Source organism: Lithobates pipiens, unplaced genomic scaffold (assembly GCF_037356315.1).
Source record: "Lithobates pipiens isolate NorthernLeopardFrog02 unplaced genomic scaffold, aLitPip1_a1.2 Scaffold_18, whole genome shotgun sequence".
In the NCBI taxonomy this organism is placed as follows: domain Eukaryota; kingdom Metazoa; phylum Chordata; class Amphibia; order Anura; family Ranidae; genus Lithobates; species Lithobates pipiens.
Genome location: NW_027507758.1, coordinates 645,665,431 through 645,690,381, shown reverse-complemented (window position 1 = coordinate 645,690,381; position 24,951 = coordinate 645,665,431). Strand labels below are relative to the sequence as shown.

At 45.2% G+C, this 24,951-nt stretch overlaps 2 protein-coding genes across 4 annotated transcripts in view; both read left to right on the top strand.

Annotated features, from left to right (window-relative positions):
* The window catches only part of LOC143989559 (uncharacterized), a 205,885-nt gene that overhangs the window by 53,874 nt on the left and 127,060 nt on the right, over positions 1–24,951 (top strand). The window contains exons 6-9 of one of the 3 annotated variants that reach the window (XM_077489739.1): positions 15,323–15,420; positions 15,510–15,737; positions 15,818–16,024; positions 16,356–16,497. In XM_077489739.1, coding sequence (XP_077345865.1) covers positions 15,323–15,420; positions 15,510–15,737; positions 15,818–16,024; positions 16,356–16,497 — 675 coding nt within the window. The remainder of the gene's footprint in view (positions 1–15,322; positions 15,421–15,509; positions 15,738–15,817; positions 16,025–16,355; positions 16,498–24,951) is intronic. The other 2 variants (XM_077489737.1, XM_077489738.1) reach the window with 2 other exon arrangements.
* LOC143989625 (uncharacterized) overlaps positions 14,249–24,951 on the top strand; it is a 346,853-nt gene continuing 336,150 nt past the window's right edge. Inside the window, exon 1 of the mRNA XM_077489859.1 lies at positions 14,249–14,297. The gene's annotated coding sequence lies outside the window, so the exon portion shown is untranslated. The remainder of the gene's footprint in view (positions 14,298–24,951) is intronic.

Here is a 24,951-nt window from a genome sequence, read left to right as displayed (position 1 = left end):
GTCTATAATGACTGTAAATATCCCATGTGACAGTAATACTGGGTGACAGGTTTTCTTTTTATGTAGAGATCTGGGGTCTATACTGAATGTAAACATCCTATCTATGCATATGTGTGTACATATACATATACACACAAGTGCATACATACACACATACAACATGGACCAACGAGGACAGATCTGGTCATAGTAGAATATTAATTTCAATGCCCTCATTAAGGCCCCCGGGTGATAGACTATCCAAAGTATAAATCCAGTAATTTTCCCGCTCACATAGCCGTTTATAGCGTTCTGCTTTGGGAAAATGGTTGGATTTGGCCTCTATGACCCAAAGGTGAAGCTCTAAAGATGACTTCTTGTGAAACTCTTTAAAGTGTCTCGGGACTCTATATTTATCCACACCCTTCTCAACAAAGTTACGGTGTTCACTAAACGTTTTGTGGAGAGAGAGTATGGATGGTGCAGCCTACATAGAGTAGGCCACATGGGCATGCCAAGCAGTATACAACGTACTCAGATGAGCATGTAAAGAAATCCGGTATGGTGTACTGCTTTCCTTTACATGTGAAATCTTGTTGTCTATGTGTCACGTGTTTACATGGGAGACATTGAGTTTTTTTTTGCACTGATACGTTCCCTTGATGTTAAAGAATGTCAGGGAAGCATTAGCGATCGGTCGTGGTGGTTTTATTTTACTTGTATCTATTTGGGTCTTGATGTTTTTTGCTGTTCTATAAATTACTAGAGGTTGATTGGTTAGTGTGGATTTTATATGGGGATCCTCGCTCAATATGGACCAATGTTTAGAGAGGATCCTTTCCATCTTCGTAAATAGAGTATGGAACCGTGTGACAAACTGCACTGGTTGTGTACTGTCCTCTGTTTTAGCCTTTCTGTCACTTTTTATGTCTGTATGAAGATGTGTGTTGAAAAGATTCTTCAACAATATCATCGGGGTAAACTTTTTCTTAAAATTTGGTCTTGAGTATCTGACCATGGGTATTGTAGTCCTGTGTACGAGTACAGTTATGCTTAAAACGGCAGAACTGGCTCTTCGGGATGTTGTTCACCCAACGTGGATGGTGACGATAGTGCAAATAGGAGTTGCCGGAGGTGGGTTTTGTGAAATTCTGACCACAAATACTGTTGTCATGATGGAACAATTCTAGATCCAAAAACACAAGCTTATTGTCATCAGATACTGCGGAGAATGACAAGCCCATAGTGTTGGTTTTGAAATGTTGTAGAAATCCAGAGATTAGAGTATCTGGCCTAGATAATGACAACGTCAACAATATAGCGTCCATAGGATACTAAATGGGAGGCGTAGGGGTTGTTCTGCCAAATATGTCGATGTAGATAAGTATTTAGTGTTTTAGTTTAAGTTTATTCATTTATGAATTTTATTAAAAGTATAATTTTAAATATTTTTATAAAAGTATTAATTTCACCTTTAAGTTTATTGGTAATTTTAGTCATAATCACGTAAAATTGTTTAAGAGTGTAAAAATAGTATGTTCAGTTGGTGGAATTGTAATTTTCCTCAATGTTTACATGTTCCCATGGTTATCCGTTTAGCCAGTCACTTAGTACTCAGTCTATGTGTATATATAAAAAAAACGTCTTCAAAGATGGCCCCCAGCAGAGCCTGAGGAAGGAGCGTGCATGATCCGAACACTCGCACCTCCCCGCTGACCCTATACCCGGAAGTGACGACACCCTGCCGTGTTCCTGTGCATTGCCGATCCCTGTCCCAGCATTCCAGGAGCGCTGGGCTCCACCAATGTGACTGGATAAAGGACAGACACACGGACATTCCAGCCAGCGACACCAGGCAGTTCCCGGGACGGCGCGGATGACACTGATATCTATGTGTTTTTATATCGCTGGTTTATCAGTGTTGCCATTATGATTTTAATTCATTAACCACTTCAATACAGGGCACTTTCGCCCCCTTCCTTCCCAGCCCAATTTTCAGCTTTCAGCGCTCTAGCGCTTTCAGTGACAATTGCACGGTCGTGCTACACTGTACCCAAATGAAATTTTTATCATTTTGTTCGCACAAATAGAGCTTTATTTTGGTGGTATTTATTCACGACTCCGTTTTTTATTTTTTGCGATATAAGCGCAAAAAAGCGGAAATTTGGGAAAAAAAAAACAATATTTTCTTTTTTCTACTTCAATAAAAATCCAATAACCCCCCGGATCGCTGACCAGGGAGAGGATGCCATGGAATGGAACGCGCAGCGCCATCGTCGCCAGAGGTCACCTCCGTCCTCACCTCCACCTCAGGCGAGGTCTCCCCGGGCAAACGGTAGCCCTTCAGCATCGCCAGTTCACAGACGGCCTCGGCAGGAGGCCTGAGGGGGCATACTCCTACTGCTGACAGCTATGGATCCACAGACTTCCTTCGCCCCTTTATGCGTTGCCACAAACTGTAAGTTTACCACTCTATAGTAAAATAGCTATCGGTTAGAAGTATTCCTTCCGTACTTCGTATCAGTTTCTGGCTACTTGAATATCTTCGGTTACCTCCGCTCTCTGTGATTCTTTCACCTTACGGCCTGCACCCACGGGAGTATTTGTTTATCCAGGCTCTCATGTCCTTTACTGATATCGCATCCAGCCAGCAAGGATACTGCCTGATGTTTGGGAATTATTCTCGAATCTATGTATTAGGCGCACAAGACTCTACGATTTGGCTTTTTATTTTATTCATCTATGTACTTGTGATGGCAATTCAATAGCTCTCTTCCAAAAAGTATCTTGTCCACAAAGGGGGTATCATACCTCGTATTGGGCTGACTTAGAGATGGGGTGACTCCGCCCACATGTTCTCTTACTTTCGACCTCTTGGGTAAGCTACTCCATGTATGGAAACACTCGTCCGTGCACCAGATCTCTGGAATCGGAGGAGTCTCATCTCTACCCCATTCATACAGAAGGACATGTTTCCCTAAGGTCTAAGTACGTCTCAGCATCTCAACACACCCCACAGATATAAAGCAGCAGGACTTCCACCAATCTGTCAACGCTTCTGGATGGTACCGGATTCAACTGCACCGAGATGGGGTATGGGACAATAACTGAGTTTGCCGCTAGAATATTTGATTAGCTTTGCTACATACTGCAAGTGGAGACATGTTCAGTTCACTAAATATATATGTGCTTATACTTATTTGTGTATTTCCCTGATTGCGCAGGACAGGGGGGGGGTCCAGCATTGCCCTTCCTAATACCCCCTGGGGGGGGGTTGAGAGTCTTAGCGGAGGCTTTTCTGGTCCCCATCGGGGCCTTCCCACATCCCAACCAAGGAGGGGGGTTTCCCACCCGCACCCATGCCCAAGCACTAAGCAAGAGCCTCTTCTTGCCTCTGTAACAGTCACTAGAGATAGTCTTGGTTGCTGTACCCCCTCTTGTCCTGCAGATCTTTGTATACCCGCATATGTGTATTGGCAGACCGCTGAGAGACCACATGCATGCATATTCTATTCCCTTAGGGAACATATTGTCTTATATCGCAGAGAGTGGCTGTTCCAACCTTATTTTAGACTCACACCTTGGACGCGTCACTTAAGGTTTCTGACCTCTGCACGCATCCTCACATTTACCTGTGCATCACCTTTTCCAAATTCCGAGGAAGTGCACACTAATGAGATACTTCTGGGCCATGCTCCCAATTCCCCTATTGTGGTGACCCGTGTGGGTATTTACCTCGCCTGTGCAGATCCATAGCTTAATTTGTTTCATTTACATGTATGTGCTCTCTCTCTCTTGGTTTATTTGTTTATTTCTGGTTGAGATTTCCATTACTTGTTGCGGCTGCTCTCATGATCTATAATTCCGGGCCGCCCTTTTTTTTTTACTATCATCTTAGGTTTCCTTGTCACACGCATATGTTTGTGTTTTTGCACATAGATAGTCACGATAAAATGGTTCCTCACCTCGACAATGATTCTGACATGCTCTGATACTCTATCAGGGTGCCCTGCTGATACACTGAATGACTCCCTTTCCACACACCCCACATCACACTTAGACCATCCTCTGACATACACACATTGGTCCTCTGAGACGGGTCGAGGCTTGACACGACCGATCCTAGCAACCCCCACACAGCAGACTCGGTATCTCTGCTGTATTCATCCGGTAACCCTAGACTGTTTCGGGAAGAATAGCAGGCCTATTTCTTCCACCGGTTTAACACTCCCTTCGTCCCCACCCCCCCTCCCAGGGAGTTTCCCTCTTCTGTGGGGTTCCCCCCCCCCCCTTTTTTTTTTTTTTTTGACGCTCGGGCACGGTATTTACCAATAATCTATCCTATCTACATCTGACCGTACTCGACATCATGTCTCCCATCAACTCCCAGAATCCTCTCACGTTTAAAATAATCTCCCTTAATGCAAAGGGGCTAAACACCCCAGAAAAACGATCGCAGGTTCTCACGATGATGAAAAGCAACAAGGCTGACGTAATTCTACTACAAGAAACGCACTTCAGATCTAATAACATACCAAAATTAGAGAATTATCAGTATCCTACGGCATTCCACGCAACGAACCCCCTAGCTAAGTCGAAAGGTGTATCGATATTGTTAGCGAAAAATTGCCCCTTGGAGGTTACGGACTCATTGTCAGATCCAGAAGGCCGATACCTCTTCGTCAAGGGTCATTTACACAATAGGCCGGTTACCCTGGTCAACGTATACGCACCCAATGTGAAACACGTCCCTTTCTTTCGCAAACTTACCTCTCTTCTAGCCTCTTTTCAATCTGGTCTAACTATTCTAGGCGGGGACTTCAATGCTCCCCTTAATCCTGTACTCGATTCTTCAACGGGGACCTCTTCGATCCCTTATAGAGCCTTGCGTCAGATCCAATCACAAATACATAGCCTACTCCTACACGACTCTTGGCGTACTCTTAATCCTGATGGAAAAGATTACACTTTTTTCTCTCCTCCTCACCAGAGGTATTCCAGAATCGACTACTTATTTATCTCCCAACAGGATCTACACCTACTAACCAAAGCCACCATTGAACCTATGTATATCTCAGACCATCACCCCATTTCCATTTCACTGACACTACCGGCATCACTGGACAGGTCCAAAATCTGGCGCCTGGACCCTTCACTTCTGACAGACCAGGCCAATCTAGATCACATACAATCATTCCTAGAGTCATTCTTCAGCATAAATAACACACCAGACACACACCCCATCACGCAGTGGGAAGCTCACAAATGTTCAGTTAGGGGGGAATTCCTAAGGCTTTCAGCTAAACGTAAGCGTCTGCAACAGGCGCGTATCCGAGAGTTGTTAGCGCAAATTAAATCGCTAGAGGTAGCACATAAAAAAACACAGGCTACATTGGCACTGCAAGATCTCACACACGCACGAGCTCTCCTGCTTGATGAATTGAATCTGAAAATAAGAAAAAAACTTACACTTTCCCGTTAGCTATTTTATGAACATGGTAACAAAAATGGAACACTCTTAGCCAGGGCGTTGCAGGGGAAGAGAGCTTCACAAACGATTCAAAAGATTAGGAACCCTGATGGGTCTCTAGCGACCAATAACAGAGATATAGCAGCATGCTTCGAACGATATTACCGTACCCTTTACAACATAGCCCACCAGAACCCCCAACAGACTCCTCAGGAACAAAGGACATCTGCTATTCGGGACTTCCTATCCCAGTACGCACCCACTCCAATGTCCCAAGAAACAGCCACCTCTTTGGAAAAACCAATTTCCGGGGAGGAACTTATCCAAGCCCTTAAGCAAATGAAAAATGGCAAAAGCCCAGGCCCAGACGGGTTCACCACCATATACTACAAAACCTTCCTGAACAACCTCAGTGGCCCTCTCTTAACCACACTAAATTCAATTACATTAGGAGAAACCCCCTCACATCGTCTTTTGGAGGCACACATAACTGTGCTTCCGAAGGATGGGAAAGACCATACTTTAGTTACGAACTACCGCCCAATTTCGCTCCTTAATGTGGACACAAAGATTCTGGCCAAAATTCTATCCAATCGCCTTCTCCCGCTGATCCCGCATCTCATCTCCCCTGATCAGGTAGGCTTCATTCCTGGCCGGGAAGCCAGAGATAACACTATCAAAGTCATTAATATCCATTCCTACCTACAATCTTCCGATCAGAAAGGCTTCTTATCACTAGACGCGGAGAAGGCATTCGACAGAGTGGCCTGGGATTACATGTCTGAGACCCTTAGATCGATAGGTCTAGGGGAAAAGATGCTCAAAATGATTCTCACACTCTACGATCATCCCACAGCACAAGTGAAAGCCAACGGCCACCTGTCGAATGCCTTCCCGGTCAGGAATGGGACGCGCCAAGGATGCCCCCTATCACCACTCATATATGTACTCACACTAGAGCCGTTTCTCAACCGTCTCCGTAGCAACCCTGACATTAAAGGTATTGTTACCCCGAAAGGCGAATTCAAAGTGTCTGCTTTCGCGGACGACATCTTACTTTCCCTCTCGGAACCCCATATTTCCCTCCCCAACCTCTTGATGGATTTTAGGGACTTCCAAGCAATTTCCAATCTTAAAATAAACTTTGATAAATCACATGCCCTAAATGTATCTTTACCAACGGAGACAGTAGCCTTGTGCCAAGCTAACTTTCCCTTCTCATAGAAAGCCAAGGCCATATCATATCTTGGGATTCAACTCCCAACACAACTGACTGACCTGTACTCTCTAAATTTTTTGCCATTGCTACGTACAATTAAGAGGGACTTACTTAACTGGGACAACCCTTCATTTTCCTGGTTCGGTAGGGCTGCAGTGCTTAAAATGAATATTTTGCCCAGACTTTTATACGTCATGCAGGCAGTTCCAATCCATATTCCACCAGCCTTCTTTACTACGCTGAAAACCCTGTGCTTCAAATTTCTCTGGCGCAACAAACGCCCCCGCATTAAATTTGAACTCCTGGCAACCCCCATGTCTAGAGGGGGCATAGGTCTTCCCGACTTGCCAACTTACTACAGGGCATGCCTGCTCACTAGAATAGTGGATTGGAACATCCATGCATCTACTAAAAAATAGGTAGACTTAGAAGACCAACTAGCGGGAATGCCCCTAGCGACAGCCCCATGGCTACCAGCCAATCGTATCCCGCCCACAGCCTCCACACATATTCTTGTAGGCCCCGCTCTGCGTTGCTTCCACAAAGCATGTTCCACATCACACCTAGCCACAATACCGGGACCTATGACACCAATCCGAGCCAACCCGGATTTCCCCCCGGGAATGTCCCCGAAATTTCTGGCCTCTGGGTGGCCACACACTCACATGAGAGTTCAGCACTTTTTCCAGGGCAACTCCCTCATGTCTCGGGAAAGACTAGCTACACAAATGAAGGATAAGAAACTATCCCTATGGCCTTACTTACAAATTCAGCATTTCCTATCTAGCCCCCAACACAGATCACATTGGACCAGAGCGCTGACTCCATTTGAAGCGCTATGCTCGGAGTCTGTACCACAAAGACACTTGGTATCATACATTTATCAGATCCTCTTTAGTAATCACCCAAGGAAACATAAAAACTGTCACTATTGGGAGAAGGCGCTTGCAATCTCCATCTCAGAAGACCAATGGGAACAAATATTTGAATACACTCTCAAGGGCTCGATAAACGTATCCACACAAGAGAACGGTTACAAAATTCTCAATCGCTGGTATAGAGTCCCAACCCTTATCAACAAATACGCGCCAGCCACCTCAAACCTATGTTGGTGATGCAAAACCGAACCGGGCTCTCACGTCCACATATGGTGGTCGTGCCCCACACTCCAAAAATTCTGGCAGGAAGTTCACAAATTAACTTCGACAATAACTTCTTACTCTCTGGAATTCTCCCCAGCTCAACTATTACTTCATCATACCACTTTATCTAGACGCACTTATTTTAGGTCTTTAATAATGCACCTGCTAAATGCAGCAAAGCTGTGCATCCCTGTTCATTGGGGCACTTCTACGATTCCATCAATCAAGGAATGGTTTATGAGGATTAATAGAAATGCTGAAATGGAAGAACTCATAGCTATTTCCCAGGAGACCATTACGAAACATAATGCACGGTGGGCCTGCTGGTCCCATTTTAAGACGACTCCAGAGTACAAACGCACCATGCAACTTCATGCCAATTGAGCAAACGCATTCCTCCTCCCCTATGATATGTGCACATACCTGTAACGTGGGGGGGGTGGGGGAGACTGGTCAAAGTCCGAGGCTAGACTGGGGGCTCGTGCCCCCCCCCGGACGGACCCGGTCTCTTCCTCCCCTTCCCCTCCCTCATTTGCTTCCTCCCTCCAAGATTAAATTTTCCTACCCCCTTTTTTTTTGTTTTGTTTTTCTGGGAATCCCATTACAAACTCATATGTTTATTGTTATAGACTCCCCCCACACACCACCTTCCTGTCCTTAATTCCCTCCCAACTCCCATTCCCATTTACGCCTCTAGCGGGTACAACTTAAGACACCAGCTGGTCTGGTTACCTAGTAGCCCTTACCGCACATAAGACTCAAAAGACACACATGACGATTGAATGATCTCCAGACAAATATCTACTCACCCTAACTCTCGAAACTCACATTGCTGACTTTCGTGATGCTTGCTTCTAAACAAGACTCTGTATTGGAACCTTGGTTCACTCACGATTCCATATGTACGGAATTCGAAAATCCCCTTTTGCTATGTGTTTACAACCATTATCTAAGGTTGTTCAAGAAAAGCTTCTCCTGTAAACCTTTTCTTATATTTTCTGCAGCTCACAGTCATTCATGCTAAGGTACTCTTTTGTATTGACTTTATTTTTGGAACCTGTATGACTTGTTTGTACTTCCGTCGTTATACCCTTTTGTTTGTATGGTTGTACCCCAACGATATGTATATTCATTTATGTTCAATAAAAATCTTGAATGGAAAAAAAAAAAAAAAAAAAAATCCAATAAAATCAAATTTTGTCATAAATTTAAGCCAAAATGTATTCTGCTACATGTTTTTGGTAAAAAAAAATCCGTTAAGTGTATAATAATTGGTTTGTGTGATCACGGACATATGTACGCAAATGATCATGTACATATGTGTGCAGATAATCATTGGGACATGTGATTTTAGTGGGACATATGTGGGGGACATGTTTTTATTATTAGGGACATGTGTTTTTATTATTTGGGGACATGTATGTTTTGGGGACATGTATGTTTTGGGGACATGTGTGGGGACATTGTGTTTATACTGTGTGATGTGTTTACTGTGTGGTGTGTTTACTGTGTACACTAGACTGGTGATCAGTGAGTGATCAGTGGTGATCAGTGAGTAAAAAGCTGTAAAAAGCTGTAAAAAGCAGCTCATACTCACTGATCATCAGCCGGCTGCAGCGGCTCTCCTCTCCTCAGCGATGACTTCTGTGTGAGGAGAGGAGGAGCCTATTGCCTAGCAACCGGCTGTTTGTTTACATCACATGACGGCCGTGATTGGACACGGCCGTCATGTGATCAGGAGGGCCAATCACAGAGCCCTCCTGCCGGTCTGAGATGCGCCGTGTCCGGGTGACACGGGCGCATCGGGAACGCGCCGCTGCGCGGGCACGCGCACGCGATCCCGCTCCTCCTGATGGACGTTCCTGAACGTCCTATCAGGAGTAGACGGCTCCCACCCGGCCGTATATGTGCATTGGCCGGGTGGGAAGTGGTTAAATGTCTTAACTGCTACACTTAGAAGGCGCTGCTTTGTTCCTGTTTTGACAGTAATAGGCAGTGACAGGTCCTCTTTATGGAGAGATCGGGGCTTTATAAAACCCCAAATCCCTCCTCTGCACTTGAAACTATTCAAAACTCCAAGATCGGCATTTTAAATACTTTCTATTTTTTAAAACTGTCGCCTTGATGATGCCAGTAATCGGGAAGTGATATCATGACATCGCTTTCGGGTTACGAGATCCGAGACCCAAACAGTGCCGATTCCAGCTTTGTTCAGGCCTCCGGCCAGCCGGTGGGACGGGAGACCTGGGTGGAGCGGCAAGAGTGGGGTCTTCTCCCGCTGCTTGTAATAACAGCCGAGCGGCTGCTTAGCGCCATTGGTTGTTATTACAAGAAAGCCAACCGTCTGCGCAGAAGAACGGTACTGGGTTACCTGTAGCTTCGTGCATCACTCCAGTACAATCCCTTGAAGAAATACCGTTAATATCTGTAAGTATGTTAGCGATACTGATTCTTCAAAAAAAGTGAATATCGGCCGCATTGATAATCGATCGACCCCTAATGTGGATGTGAGAGGGGAAATAGGATGGTTGCTGTACATTTAAGAAATAAAGTACTGTCCCCCATGGGGACACATTTAGTCTGGACTGTGTAGAATTTGTTACATCTTGGGGGATCGGGGACCCTCTTGGCCTGCCGGATCAGATATTCCTCTTTACTCTATTGAGTTTGTTTTCTTTCTGAACTGGTTTGCGGCCGAAACAGAACTCCTCTAAGAACAAGTGCTCACCAACGAGTGAAGGAATGTCCGTCTTCATCTTACCTGATATTCCAGAAAAAAAAATCACATGATCACTGAGACAGTAAGATGGTTAAGGTTGCCAGTTCTGGAAGGTCTGAAAAATAAGTGGGATGGGAGGGCCATCACAGACCCACAGACCCCCTTATGTCCCTCAGAGCCCCCTGAGCTCTTCAGCCCCCTATTCCCTGAAAGCCATCCAGCCGGACTACCCCCTCAAGGGACCCACTCTGCTGCCAGAATACCCCCTCAAGGGTCCCACTCTGCAGCCGGACTACCCCCTCAAGGGTCCCACTCTGCAGCCGGACTACCCCCTCAAGGGTCCCACTCTGCAGCCGGACTACCACCTCAATGGTCCCAGAGTCCTTCAGCTACATTACCCCTTCAGAGGCCCCTAAAGTCTTTCAGATTTACTAAAAAAACCCTCACATCCTCTGAGCTCCTCTACATGCCTCAGAGCCCTCAGTATTTTCCTCCCTCTGACACCAATGATGGAACATATTGTTCATGGCAGGCTGGGGGATGATTTCTTCCTCCTGACCAGCAATATAAGGGGCTCTATGCTCCATACTCCTGACCTCGGCACTCCATCATTGTGTTGGCTGCATAGTGTAATGATTGCCCATTGGCTGCCTGTGTAGTGTAATAATTGCCCTTTGTAGGCCATGTATGGTCAGGATGGTCATTGTTGTGTCTATTTATTGTCAGTACTGTTTGTTTTGAGGACTATATTACTAGAATTTATCTCCAAAAGAATGTTCTGGCCCTGTACATGAGTAAATGTTCTGCCCCTGAAGGGGTTGATCTAGGTTTCCACACTATATATGTGTGTATCATCATCTGCTGGAGATAAAAGATATCACAGTGACTATGGAGGAAGAGGACAGACATGACGGGGGTTACTGGGTGTAAATATAAAATAAGATCTTATTACCTCACCTGCTGTCACTTCCAGCAATGTCTTCTCTCTACTTCCTCACGACTAACCTCTCACCTGGAACTTCCTGTGTGTACCTGACATCACTTCCTGTCTGTCATCCATAGAGACTTCCTGTCTGGGTATAAGTGAGATCACCATCTTGTGGAGATCAGAGGAACTGCAGCCTGAGAAAAGTCTCGTAGTGTGCACACAATCTTGTGCTATGTGTGTATGTACCTTCCACCGATCAGCCATAACATTCTGACCACTGACAGGTGAAATGAATAACATTGATTATCTCATTATAATGGCAACTGGAAGCGGGTGGGATATATTACACACCTCCCAACTTTCTGAGATGAGAACGAGGGACACCTATTAGCAAATGTATGTAGGTGTAGGACAAACTGCCCCAACACGCACCCTTAAATGCAAAAATATTAATTAAACCCACAAGTGTTTTTTTTTTACCACTATAATGCCTTTATATTGGCTTTTGAATTTTACAAATACAGCAATTTAGAAATCGAATGAAAGGTTTAGCACTGGGAGATAAATAGTGCATTTTATATACATCTATATACATAAGACCAGAATGAGGGACTAGTGAGGAGAAAAGAGGGACTTTGTTCTAAATCAGGGACTATTGGGAGCTATGATATTATGTAGCAGGTGAACAGGTTGTCCCTGAAGTTGATGTGTTGAAAGCAAATAAATTGAGCATTACAGTTTGTTGTCTATGGGGCTCTGTGGGATGTGGATGGCCGGGTGTGTGTGTGTCACTTACCTGGGAAAGAGATGGCACCAGGATGCCATATGGGAAGAAAACAAGGTGGCGGGGGTAGTGTGATGCTTTGACAGTCCATGTCTTGATGGCAACAAAAGGGGGACCAACTCAATATTAGAGGGATGATCATAATGTTCTGGTGGGTGATTATAATGTTTTGGTGGATGGTCATAATGTTCTGGTGGGTGATTATAATGTTCTGGTGGATGGTCATAATGTTATGGTGGGTGGTCATAATGTAATGGTGGGTGATTATAATATTCTGGTGGGTGGCCATAATGTTCTGGTGGGTGTTTATAATAGTTACATAGTTACATAGTAGGTGAGGTTGAAAAAAGTCCATCAAGTCCAACCTATGTGTGTGATTATATTTCAGTATTACATTGTATATCCCTGTATGTTGTGGTGGGTGGTTATAATGTTCTGGTGGGTGGGTATCATGTTCTGGTGGGTGGGTATAATATTCTGGTGGATGGTACATGAACACACAACGTAGTAAATAAAAAATTAAATAAAGGAAAAAAATGTTTTATTCTCAGCAGGAGAAATAGAGGCTAATAGGCTGCAGGAGATCTGTTGAAAAAAGGGGGATGGGTGGCGATAGGCTGCAGGAGATCTGCTTCCCTTCAACCCCCTCTTTTTTTCTTAACAGATCTCCTGTTAGCCTATTAGCACCCATTTACTTTTATTTTTTACTTCTGTAGATCTCCTACATCCTCTATATGTTTCTCCTTTCTATGCCTCAGTAGATCTCATGCAGCCTATTAGCACTCATTTCCCCTTCTATGTCTCAGTAGATCTCCTGCAGCCTATTAGCACCCATTTCCCTTTCTATGTCTCAGAAGATCTCCTGCAGCCTATTAGCACCCATTTCCCTTTCTATGTATCAGCAGATCTCTTGCAGCCTATTAGCACCCATTTCCCTTTCAATGTCTCAGAAGATCTCCTGCGGTGTATTAGCACCCATTTCCCTTTCTATGTCTCAGCAGATCTCCTGCAGCATATTAGCACCCATTTCCCCATTAGAGAATAAAATGGTGGTAGCTCCAATTTTCTTATGTCACACAATATCAGTGAAATGGTTTAGGAAGCACAAAATGTCAGTAAAAAAACTCAGTAAAGAGAATTTTGTGGCCACAGACACAATATGAAGTTGTGTACAAGTCAATGAAACTCCCATCTGAGAACAATGAAGGAGATTACTATTCCAGTCCTCCAAGCAGTGTTCTGTCTAGGAAGTGGGGAGTCAATATTTCCCCAGCTGAGAACAATGAAAGAGATTACTAGTCAAATCCTCAACGACTAGTTTTCCCATTCGCTATTTCCCCATCTGGCAGAGACAAGACTTCTTATAGAGAGTCAGCTTCTCGCATCGTCCAGCATCGGGAAATGGGCGATAAATACAATGACTCCTCCCCTTATATCCATAAATTCCGTCCTCTTATCATCAAAGTAAAAGATGTGACAACATCTGTGATAAATCATTGACATATTGCACCTCATCGACAAACCATAAAGTGACATCAAAGTCCATCCAACTTCTCCTTTATACTTCAATAAATGATATCACCACCAATAAATGTCTCCAAAATCTCCAGAACGTCTTCCTCCAAATCTCAGTATATGCTCCAGCAAACTGTGTGTAGTGGACTACAAAACTCCTCCTTCCCCAAACACCAATCCCATGCTCTCTTAGTGCTCACACTCAGAGCTCTTAATAAGTGGCTCCACAATAGCTTTGGAGGAACCCTGGCTCGGAAAGGCTGGAATAGGCAGTATATATATTTCTATCCCCCTTAGTGGGAGTGAAGATGATCCCATCTATAAGGATATACAGTACATACACACACAGCACAAGGCCATGAGACGTTTCTCAGGGCTGTAGTTCCTCTGATCTCCACAAGGTGGTGATCTCACTTCTACCCAGACAAGAAGTCTCTATGGAAGACAGGCAGTGATGTCAGGTACAGACAGGAAGTTCCGGGTGAGAGGTGAGTCGGGAGGAAGTAGAGAGAAGACATTGCTGGAAGTGGTAGCAGAGGAGGTAATAAGATCTTATTTTCTATTTACACCCAGTAACCCCCATCATGTCCGTCCTCTTCCTCCATAGTCACTGTGATTTCTTTTATCTCCAGCAGATGATGATACACACATATATAGTGTGGAGGCCTAGATTAACCCCTTCAGGGTCAGAACATTCCCCCACTTATAGGACCGGAAAACATTCTCTTAATTTTGGAGATGTGTCACTTCTACCACCAATCACCTTCTCACCTCATCAGTCTACACTAACAGATTCTACCACTTTTATTAGTGCCTAGGAATGAAGAATCCTATGACTTCACACTGACCTCATAGCTCCTCCTCCCAATGTCCCTCCATCTGGCACTTTTCTTTTTATTTAATAGTTTTAGTATGTGGGCAGACCCTTTGCATCCTCACAAGCAAAACAGGACTGTTGTAATGACACCAGAATTATTTTACCTGCATAGTGTGGGGGTCCTGTGTGGGTAAATGTATACCTCAGCCTGAAGTGGGGCTTTGATAAAATGGAAAATGGGAAGATTAGGTGAGGAGGATTCTGGGAATGTCATTTGATTGTAGTATTTGTGTTCAGATGTAGTTTTCCTCCTGTGAAGTCTGGAGATCATATGACCATCACATTGGCACCACCTCCCTCCTTGATAGAATAGAGAAATACAAAGAAGATTCTAGAAGTCACCAGAGAGATGATGGAGGAGAGGTGAGCGGTGCTGGGAATTCTGGGACATTATCCAGTAACAGACAAAGGATGTGTCTGGATGGTGACTGTATCATTGTGTGTGTCAGGTTCCTATAAGGTGTCAGGATGTCACTGTCTATTTCTCCATGGAGGAGTGGGAGTATTTAGAAGGACACAAGGATCTCTACAAGGACATCATGATGGAAAATCAGCCTCCCCTCACATCACCGGGTAAGAGGAGACTTTATTGTAAAGGAGAGAGCAGTACGGAGGCTCCACCTAGATCCCCCATCATCTGATAAACACATAGAAACAATGTATTCAGTCAGTGTGTGTGTTTCCTACAGATGGATCCATTAATGGGAACCCACCAGAGACATGTCCCCGTCCTCTGTATTCCCGGGAGTCCACACAGGAAGGTCACACCATCCCTCACCATCATCAGGTAGATGAGGAACAATCATTGATAGTATCATTCGGATCTGTACATTATCTGCATTGTTACCTTTAATGTCATTTTTAATCTATATTCAGAGTGAAAATCTGAGAGATTCTAAAGTTGAGGTTAAAGAACAGATAAAAGAGGAGGATGATGAGGATGGGGCAATGGAGGATTCAGAGTCTCTAAAAAAACACAAAGATCTGTACCAGGACACCATGGTGGAGTCATCCAGCTACAGAAACCCACCAGAGAGATGTCCCCGTCCTCTGTATTCCCGGGATTCCACACAGGAAGGTCACACCATCCCTCACCATCATCAGGTAGATGATTGACAATTATTGGTAGTTTTGATTTATAGACAACATGTTTGTTAGAATTAATAATTTATTATATCTTTCAGAGTGGAAACCTTGGGGATGATAATATTGATGTTAAAGAAGAGTATAAAGAGGAGGATGAGGAGAATGGAGTGATGGAGGAGTTTTCAGAAGGATACAAGGATATGATGGAGCCACCTAATACCAGGAACCCACCAGAGAGATGTCCCCATCCTCTGTATTCCCGGGATTCCACACAGGAAGATCTCACTATCCCTCACTGTTACAAGGTAGGTAGGATGGATTTGAGGAGATGGGGGGTTTATTTACTAAAGGCAAATCCACTGTGCACTTGGAGGTGCAGTCGCTGTAGATCTGAGGGGAACATAGAAAACTGCATGTTTGCTTGCATATGATTGGATGATCAAAATCAGTAGAGCTTCCCGTCATTTCAGATCTTCCCCTCAGATCTACAGTGACTGCACTTCCATGTGCACTTGTAGTGCATAGCGGATTTGCCTTTAGTAAACCAACACCAATGTGTAGATTTTTTATGTGATGTCACAATAATAAAGATTATATTTTACAGATGATATTCTCTCTCATTTTTTTTAAATTTAGAGTGGAGATCCAATCGATATAGAATTTGAGGTTAAAGCAGAAGAAGAAGAGAGGTATGTGAGGGATGATCAGAAGTCTATGAAGGAGGATGGAATAACGGGAACATTTATAAAGGAGGACACTCCTACAGAGATCAGCACAGGTGGGTCATTAACACTAAATCCATTCCTCCACCCATACTGCTCACTGATTGGTCCAGAGTAGGGCGGGGACTGGATGATATCAGCCTATAATACCCTGGTCACTTTCCTGAGCTGTGTTCCCCATCCTGTATTTCTCTCAGATAGTCTTCCTTCTCTGTGCTGCAGACACACTTTATGTATCTAGACTGGATTTATAGAGATTCTGGGGTTCAGCTGGCAGCAAAATGTTCATTTTCACCATAAATGTTACTAGATCTAGGCATCTGGGGTATGTGATTTGGGTCTTCTGCCCCATACCCGGGTATGACAAGATCTCTGACAGAACAATCCCCCCAGGATTACTTGCTCTGTTGTCTTCTGGCTGTGCCGGGTGGAGGGATATGTCTGTATAGTCTCAGACCCAAGTCACTGAGTGCAGTCTCAGGAGTAGTGATGGACGAACTTCCGACGGGACGTTTCGCGAACGCGGACCGCGAACGGGGCTGAACGTTCGCGAAACCGAACGTTCGCCGCGGGCTCCATTGACTTCAATGGGAGGCGAACGTTTCAAACCTTTAGGGCGAATTTGCGGCCACTAGGTAATTATTAGCAAGGAAAACATAGTCCCACCACATGGCCAATGTCATAATACATCTATGAGGTGAATTTGGGATCGATAACTACAAGCATTCTTTTTTTATTTGGGAAATTGTCCTGACAATTCAGGACTGTGGAGCGCATGAAGGCAATGGAGGAGAGGGAAGGTCAGGGACCAGGGTAGGCAAAGAAGAGGGTGCAGGAGATGATCACCAGCAGCGTGACATACAGCAATGACACATGCACCGTGATAGAGGCATCTGACAACAGCACCGTGATAGAGAGCACTGACATCAGCAGCGTGACATAAAGCATTAACACCAGCACCGTGACATACAGCATTGACAGCAACACCGTGATAGAGAGTACTGACATCAGAAGCGTGACATTAAGCACTGACATCAGCACCGTGATATACAGCACTGACAGCAGCACCGTGATAGAAAGTACTGACATCAGAAGCGTGACATTAAGCATTAACACCAGCACCGTGACATACAGCATTGACAGCAACACCGTGAGAGAGTACTGACATCAGAAGCGTGACATTAAGCACTGACATCAGCACCGTGATATACAGCACTGACAGCAGCACCGTGACATTAAGCACTCACACCAGCACCGTGATATACAGCACTGAGAGCAGCACCGTAAGCAGCCCCAGGAGGAAGTCAGCACAGCACAGGGATGGTGGAAGCCCCTCATAATAAGAACCCCCAGGAGGAAGTCAGCACAGCACAGGGATGGTGTGATCCCCTCATAATAAGAACCCCCAGGAGGAAGTCAGCACAGCACAGGGATGGTGTGATCCCCTCATAATAAGAACCCCCAGGAGGAAGTCAGCACAGCACAGGGATATCATAAGCAGCCCCAGTAGAAATATGACACCGCTCAACCTCTTCAAAGAGGAGGGTAGGGGCATATAGTACAGTGTGCTTTTTTGGGACAAGGAAGTGAGCCAAATGAAGAAAGAAGGTAGTGCACCTCAACCCTATGTATTGTGGACCGATAGTGGTCCTTACAGAACAACAGACTGTACCGCACTGGCACACTCAACCCTATGTACTGTAGCACCCTAGACCAAGTTACCAGTCCTTATAAGAACTTTTGTGGACCAAGCAGGTTGTGTGTTAGTGATTAGCAGACTGTACGTCAGTCCCTATACCAATGAAGGACTGCTGCAGTATAGGGCAGCAGTCAGCAGTGGTGCACCTCAACCCTATGTATTGTGGACCGATAGCGGTCCTTACAGAACAGCAGACTGTACCGCACTGGCGCACTCAACCCTATGTACTGTAGCACCCTAGACCAAGTTACCAGTCCTTATAAGAACTTTTGTGGAACAAGTGAGTTGTGAATGTTTAGCAGACTGCAGCAGAAGGGCAGCAGTCAAGTATAATATCCTTTCTATATTTGGAAGAAAGAATATTATACGTGTACAAGCCTATTACCGTACCACTGATACCAGTCCTGAAAAGAACCTTTGTGGAACTAATAGTAACAGCAAGTCTTTAATCTGACCCTCACTGCCTGACAACACTGCTTCCTTCCTGTCCCTATACAAAGTGGCAAAAAAGAGTATACTGGAACGATTAGTGGTTACTGGAACAGCTCTTTTGTGGACCTGATAGTAACAGCTAATGATGATGATGATGATGATGATGACTAATCTGGCTGTCCCTAAAATAGCAGCAGACACACCGTCCTGTCCCTTTCTCTAAACTGACAAAAGACACTCAGGCTGCTGCAACAATCAGTAGCACAGCAAACCTATATACACCTAACACCTATACCAGTCCTGAAAAGAACTTTTGTGTACCAAATAGCTAGCGTTTTATCTGACCCTACTCCACACAGGAACCTTTCCCTATAATGACAGAAGAAAGAATGTAAAATGGCCACCGGATCGGGTGTATTTATAGGTTAGGGGGAATGTCCAAGTGTCCATGTGCTGTCATGTCTCAATTGGCTGGCATGTACCCCATGACAGACGTGTCATCATAGGTCAAAGTTCTTTTACACATTAAACACGTAAGTCCGCCGGGGCGAACGACGGGAAAAGGCGAGCGAACCGCGAACGACCGAAATTTACCGCGAAACGACCGCCGGGCGAACCGTTTGGCCATCACTACTCAGGAGATGGGAGGCAGCGGCGTGGGACCTCTGCAACTTGTCTCATGTAATCATTTCATCTTCCACTGATTACTGAATACCAATATTATGAGTCCTGACCCTTACACTATATAATTTATATTGTACATTAAATACTCTTAACCCCTGCACTATATACTCTATGTTGTACATTACATAATTCTAATACTATACAGTCCTATCTATTGTATCTTATACAATATGTTATACAGTACATAGTCCTGACTTCTGTTCTCTCCCCTCTACCCACTGCAATATATAAACATAATATGTATTCTCTTTTGTTACATTTCCTACCAGCTGGACATTTTATATCTGATGATTTGATTGGAGCACAGACTTTTACATGTTCATAATAATGTGATAACATTCTCAAACTTTGGAACCTTAAACATAAAGTGATAATGAGGGAGGAGTCAATAACCCAATGATGGGGGTCTTCAGGATCAGTCCAGTCTTCATCTTGGTTTTTCTCCTCCATCCTCACTCTCTGACCTCTGGTGGGGCTCAGCTCCTCTGTTATTCATGATTAAATCATGGTCTAAATAAGGAAGTGCAGGTCTTCTTGTGTTGGGAAGATGGCAATGAGTGATAGAGGGGGTGGGGGCTCTCTTTCCTATAATCCCCTCATCACTGTCACTCCTATAACCCTTTCATGACTAAGCCTATTTTTGGCATTTGGTGTTTACAAGTTAAAATCCATATTTTTTGCTAGAAAATTACTTGGAACCCTCAAACATTATATATGTTTTTTTAGCAGAGACTCTAGAGAATAAAACGGCGATTGTTGCAATATTTTATGTCACGCGGTATTTGCGCAGCGGTGTTTTAAACGCATCTTTTTGGGAAAAGGGACACTTTCATGAATTAAAAAAAAAAAACAGTAAAATTAGCCCAATTTTTTTGCATATTGTGAAAGATAATGTTACGCCGAGTAAATAGATACCAAACATGTCTCACTTTATAATTGCACGCACTTGTGGATTAACGACAAAGTACGGTACCTAAAAATCTCAATAGGAGACGCTTTAATTTTTTTTTTTGCGGTTACCAGGTTAGTGTTGCAGAAGAGCTCTAGTGCTAGAATTATTGCTCTCACTCTGATGATCGTGGCGATACCTCACATGTGTGATTTGAACACCGTTTACATATGTGGACGCGTCTTCCATATGCGTTTTCTTTGCTTCGTGAGCTAGCGGGGATGGCGGGCGCTTTAAAAAAAAAAAAAAAAATATTTTATTTATTTGAAAATGAATAAATTGTTTTTTTTTTAACAAAAAAAAAGATTTGATCACTTTTATTGCTGTCACAAGGAATGTAAACATCCCTTGTGACAGTAATAGGTGGTGACAGGTACTCTTTATGGAGGGATCGGGGGTGTAAAAGACCCCCACCCCTCCTTTACACTTCAATGTATTCAGATCGCTGAAAACAGCGATTCTGAATACCGTATATATTTTTAAAACCGGCACCATTGGCAGCCGAGTAAACGGGAAGTGATGTCATGACGTCGCTTCCGTGTTTACTGTTAGGAGGTTGGAACGAAGCCGATTACGGCTTCGTTCCAGTTCCTCCCCAGCAGCCGGAGGCGTCGGAATGTGAATCGGTGCTCCCGATCGAGCGGGAGCACCAGTAACAGCAGCTGGAGGGGGGCGTCCCCTCCCGCTCCTTCGGCATAACAGCCGAGCGGCTTTTAGCTACTTCGGTTGTTATGGCTGGAAAGCCAGTCGCCCGAAAAAAACGATACCGGGATGATGCCTGCAGGTGCGGGCATCATCTCGGTATACCCCCGGAAGCCGAGTACGCACATCTGCATACACTCGGCGGGAAGGGGATAAAAGACAGTTCTTGTTGATTCCTCACTCTCTAAGGTCCATGAATAAAGAATTGAACTGGTAGGGGATTCAGAGATGTAAGGCTGAAACAGTTGTCAACTATTTTCACAGTTGATTAGTTGGTTAGATGATTAATTGGCTTGCATAAAGAATGCATTATTTATTTACACATCAGAAAATACAGCTCAGTACACCATCCATATGTAGCTCCGCTCCGAATTAGTAGGCGCTATTGTTTTTCAAAATTGTGTTTTCTTAAGCCACAGTTGGGCTTCAGACTAATTATTCTAACGTTCTGGTTTCTGTACCAGTTCAGCTGAGGTGCACTGGTTTCTCCTTGACTGTGGGTGTCACTGTCACCAATGGTAGGTGTAGAAATGCAACAGGCTCAATGCATTGGGTACCCATTTACTCAGAACCATCCCGGTGGGAGTGGTCTGCCTGCTGTGCATTCTGGGAAAGGGTACTTAAGGTACAGGCACCATTTTTTCTGAGGTGTCCTGGGTTTCCGTTATCCTAACCTCGCGGCCCTCCTGGCCTGGGGTGCCCTGCCCATGTATCCTGTGTATCGGGGCCAGCTGACTCGAGGCTACGCAACTTATGGAGTAGGCCCAGAACAGTCTTGGGGCCTACTGATCCAGGGATGGTCCGATGCTGTCTCACCTGTAAGAGAGGCCCAGAAACTGGAGGATTCAGGGGAGGACTTTCACCAAGAGAGGACCGAGCGCAAGCCTGGTATCTCTGGAGAATCCTAGAAACTCAGTTAGAGGATGCAACCCGGATCAACACCTATACAGTATCGCCGGACCAGCTGAAAGAGACTGGTACTGTATGGCAGTTCTTTATGTTTCTCAAAACCTCTCAATAATGCTCAAGTTTAATTAACAAGTCAGTGGCAGAGACTTTACCGAGCACCCTACCGGATGCTAGGCCAAGTGAGAAGGGCTTATCCAGGGGCTGCTGAATCCAGTCTGTGGAACTGTTTTATCCTCTGGATTCTTCTACTATCTTTACCCCGCAATTACAAAGTGCCTGAACTCACTCCTAACCCTTTGACCCTATTTATTGAGAGACTTTGCTTTTATTTTTGAATGAATAACCATAAAAAGGACTAAGTATTGGAAATTCACATACTTTGGGTCACTTTCCACGGGACCCTTAGGACGGAGACACCAGCAGGTGAGGTAACTGTAAGCCCAAATAAAACCAGCAGCTCCTTTGGGGGTTAGTGCTACACATACATGTCAGTAAATGCCTGAGAACTTGAATGTGTGAGGAGCAATGGCTCATTGGACATGTAGTCCTGGGCAAGAGAAGGAAGCAAGGGATTTTAAAGACAGAAGTTTTTTTTTATCTTCCTATAGGGGAACTCTATACTATACTTCGTGTCTTCCTATAGGGGAACTCTATACTACACTTTATATCTTCCTATAGGAGAACTCTATAATATACTTTGTCGCATTCTATAGGAGAACTCTATACTATACTTTGACGCTTCCATAGGGGAACACTATGCTATACTTTGTGTTTTCCTATAGGGAAACTCTATACTATACTTTATACCTTCTTATAGGGGAACTCTATACTATACTTTGTGACTTCCTATAGGGTAACTTGCGACAGAACAAACTGTCACTGTGTGTTTTAGAAGGGGCTGTAGGCTCGCCTCCTACCCACAGACTATGGCCCATCAGAGAACATGATATTTGGAGCGCTACTTGCCATCTCCCACCACCTGGAGAAGATGCCACCACCAGACATGTGTGTCCAGAGTCGCCAGTTCATCGGAACCGGGTGAACGCGGTATCTGTGGCTGGGCATGTGAAGTCATTCCTGGCTACCTAAACCTATTGGCCCGGCTGGGCTAAATATATACTTTTATTCCACAAACAATGTACTTTTAGCTGATAAAGACATACAAGATGGTGGTATATCCAAAGCATGGGGCTACAAGACTTGGGGACAAAGTGGCATTGAGATAATGTAATGTAATGCTACATCCCTTCTCCCCCACCCCCTCTTGTTGCTGTGTTTAATTGTGCTGGGTCATGGCATGTAGACAAAAGGTCTGGAGACACATCCCAGCAGGGGATGTGTAAGGAGGGGCTGTCTGCTTGTCATAATCCCTTCATGTGCTTCAACTGTAGTTGTTTGAATATACAAGTGTTGAGTTTCCATTGGTTCGTCCTTGTCCCCTACCCCCCTATGACCAGGCTAAGGGGAGTGACCCTAGCTATGTTATAAGTGTATGTTTGGGACCTAATAAACAGTTTATGCTCTGGATGTTTAACCATCAACACCTGTGTGGCTTGTCTCGTGTTTGCAGGGTTAAGGGCTGGTTATGTCGAGTCTGCAGGCTGCGGATGCGTTTGGAGGACAGGAGACACAGATCTGGCGGAGATGCCCAGCAGTGGTATCTGAGATACGTCACAGTGGTGGCAAGCAGTGGGATGTCTCCTGCAGTCCAGGACATCCAAATCACCACCAGGATTCAAGATCCAGGCAGCCGCCGAGGAGCGATACAAGGACCAGCCAACATGAGAGCAGAGTTCGGGAGGAGGCTGCAAGGCATGCGGAAACAACATCGGGGACCAGCGACAGAGCACACCATGCTCGGCTGGGAGGATGTGATCTGCCGGCAACTCTGGCAAGAGACACCAAGCCATGAGTGGCACCATCAGGGGAAGATCCTTCCCTCCTCCACAGAGATGTACTGGACGCAGTACCGTGCATGAGAGGTGTTACTGAGGGAAAAACCGCAAGATAAGTGGAAGGCGGAGCTCGAAAGTTTGGTTTGGGAGGAGATGAGGCTGGACATCAGCTATAGAGCCCCAGAAGGCATTGGCTGCGGCGGCGTAGGGCTGCTCCATCAAAAATGTACGGAGACCCAGACTTTGGGAGCATCGAGGAGTGGTGGCTGGAAGACATCCTGGACTTCTGAGATGAGGTTCTAGACCTCCCAGAAGAGGCATGTGACCTGGAGGAATTGGAGTTCCTGGTTGAGCAGGAATGGGAGCTCAAGATTGCCTACAAGTGGCTGTTTGATGGTGATCAGCAGCCTGGCATGGCTCCCGTTGCCTGGGACTGTCCGGGAGAAATAGCGGACAGTCACGAAGATGCGGAGCAAATAGGGCCAGGGGTGTCCCTACGTTTTCCTGTCCTAACCGCAATTGAAGAAGCGGCAATGATACAGAGGGCACTACAAGTGTTAGAATGCCGAAATGCATCGTAAGGGGGAGTTGAGACAGGCGCAGGAAGGCTGGTAGATGGTGATCAGCAGCAAGTCCAGAGTATCGCATCCGATGTTCCAGCAGAAGAGCTGGCTATGAAGAAGAGCGGCACTGGCCTCTGCCCACCCTCAGAGTTAGATCCAGGGAGACCGAGGGATGACCTCAGTGAGCTGTTTTCCCAGCAGCAGATATTCCCACCGGGAGTGGAGAAAGCAATTCTCCCTCCCAAGCACTTGGACCCTACCCTAGTGTTTATAACCCCAGCAGAACCGCTGGCGACGGAGCAGAGCACACTGGCCTCTGCCCACCCTCAGAATTGGATCCAGAGAGTCAGAGTGATGACATTCGGGAGCTGTTTCTCCAGCAGCAGAGTCGAGAAGGCCATTCTACCTCACTTGGACACTACCCCAGTGTTTAGCCCCCCAGCAGAAGCACTGGCTATGGGTCATAGTGCAGCTGGCCCCTGCCCAGCCCTCAGTATGCTTTTGGAGGGTTTGGGAGACAGCCCCTGTCAGAAGTCGCCCCAGCGGCTGGTCACAGAACCGGGAGGGCAAAATACCCTTCCCCCTCTCCAGCGGCTGAACTCTACCTTTGTATATGTCCGCCCAGCAGAAGTGCTGGCTACAAGGCAGAGTGCTGTTGGTCTCTGCACAGCATCAGA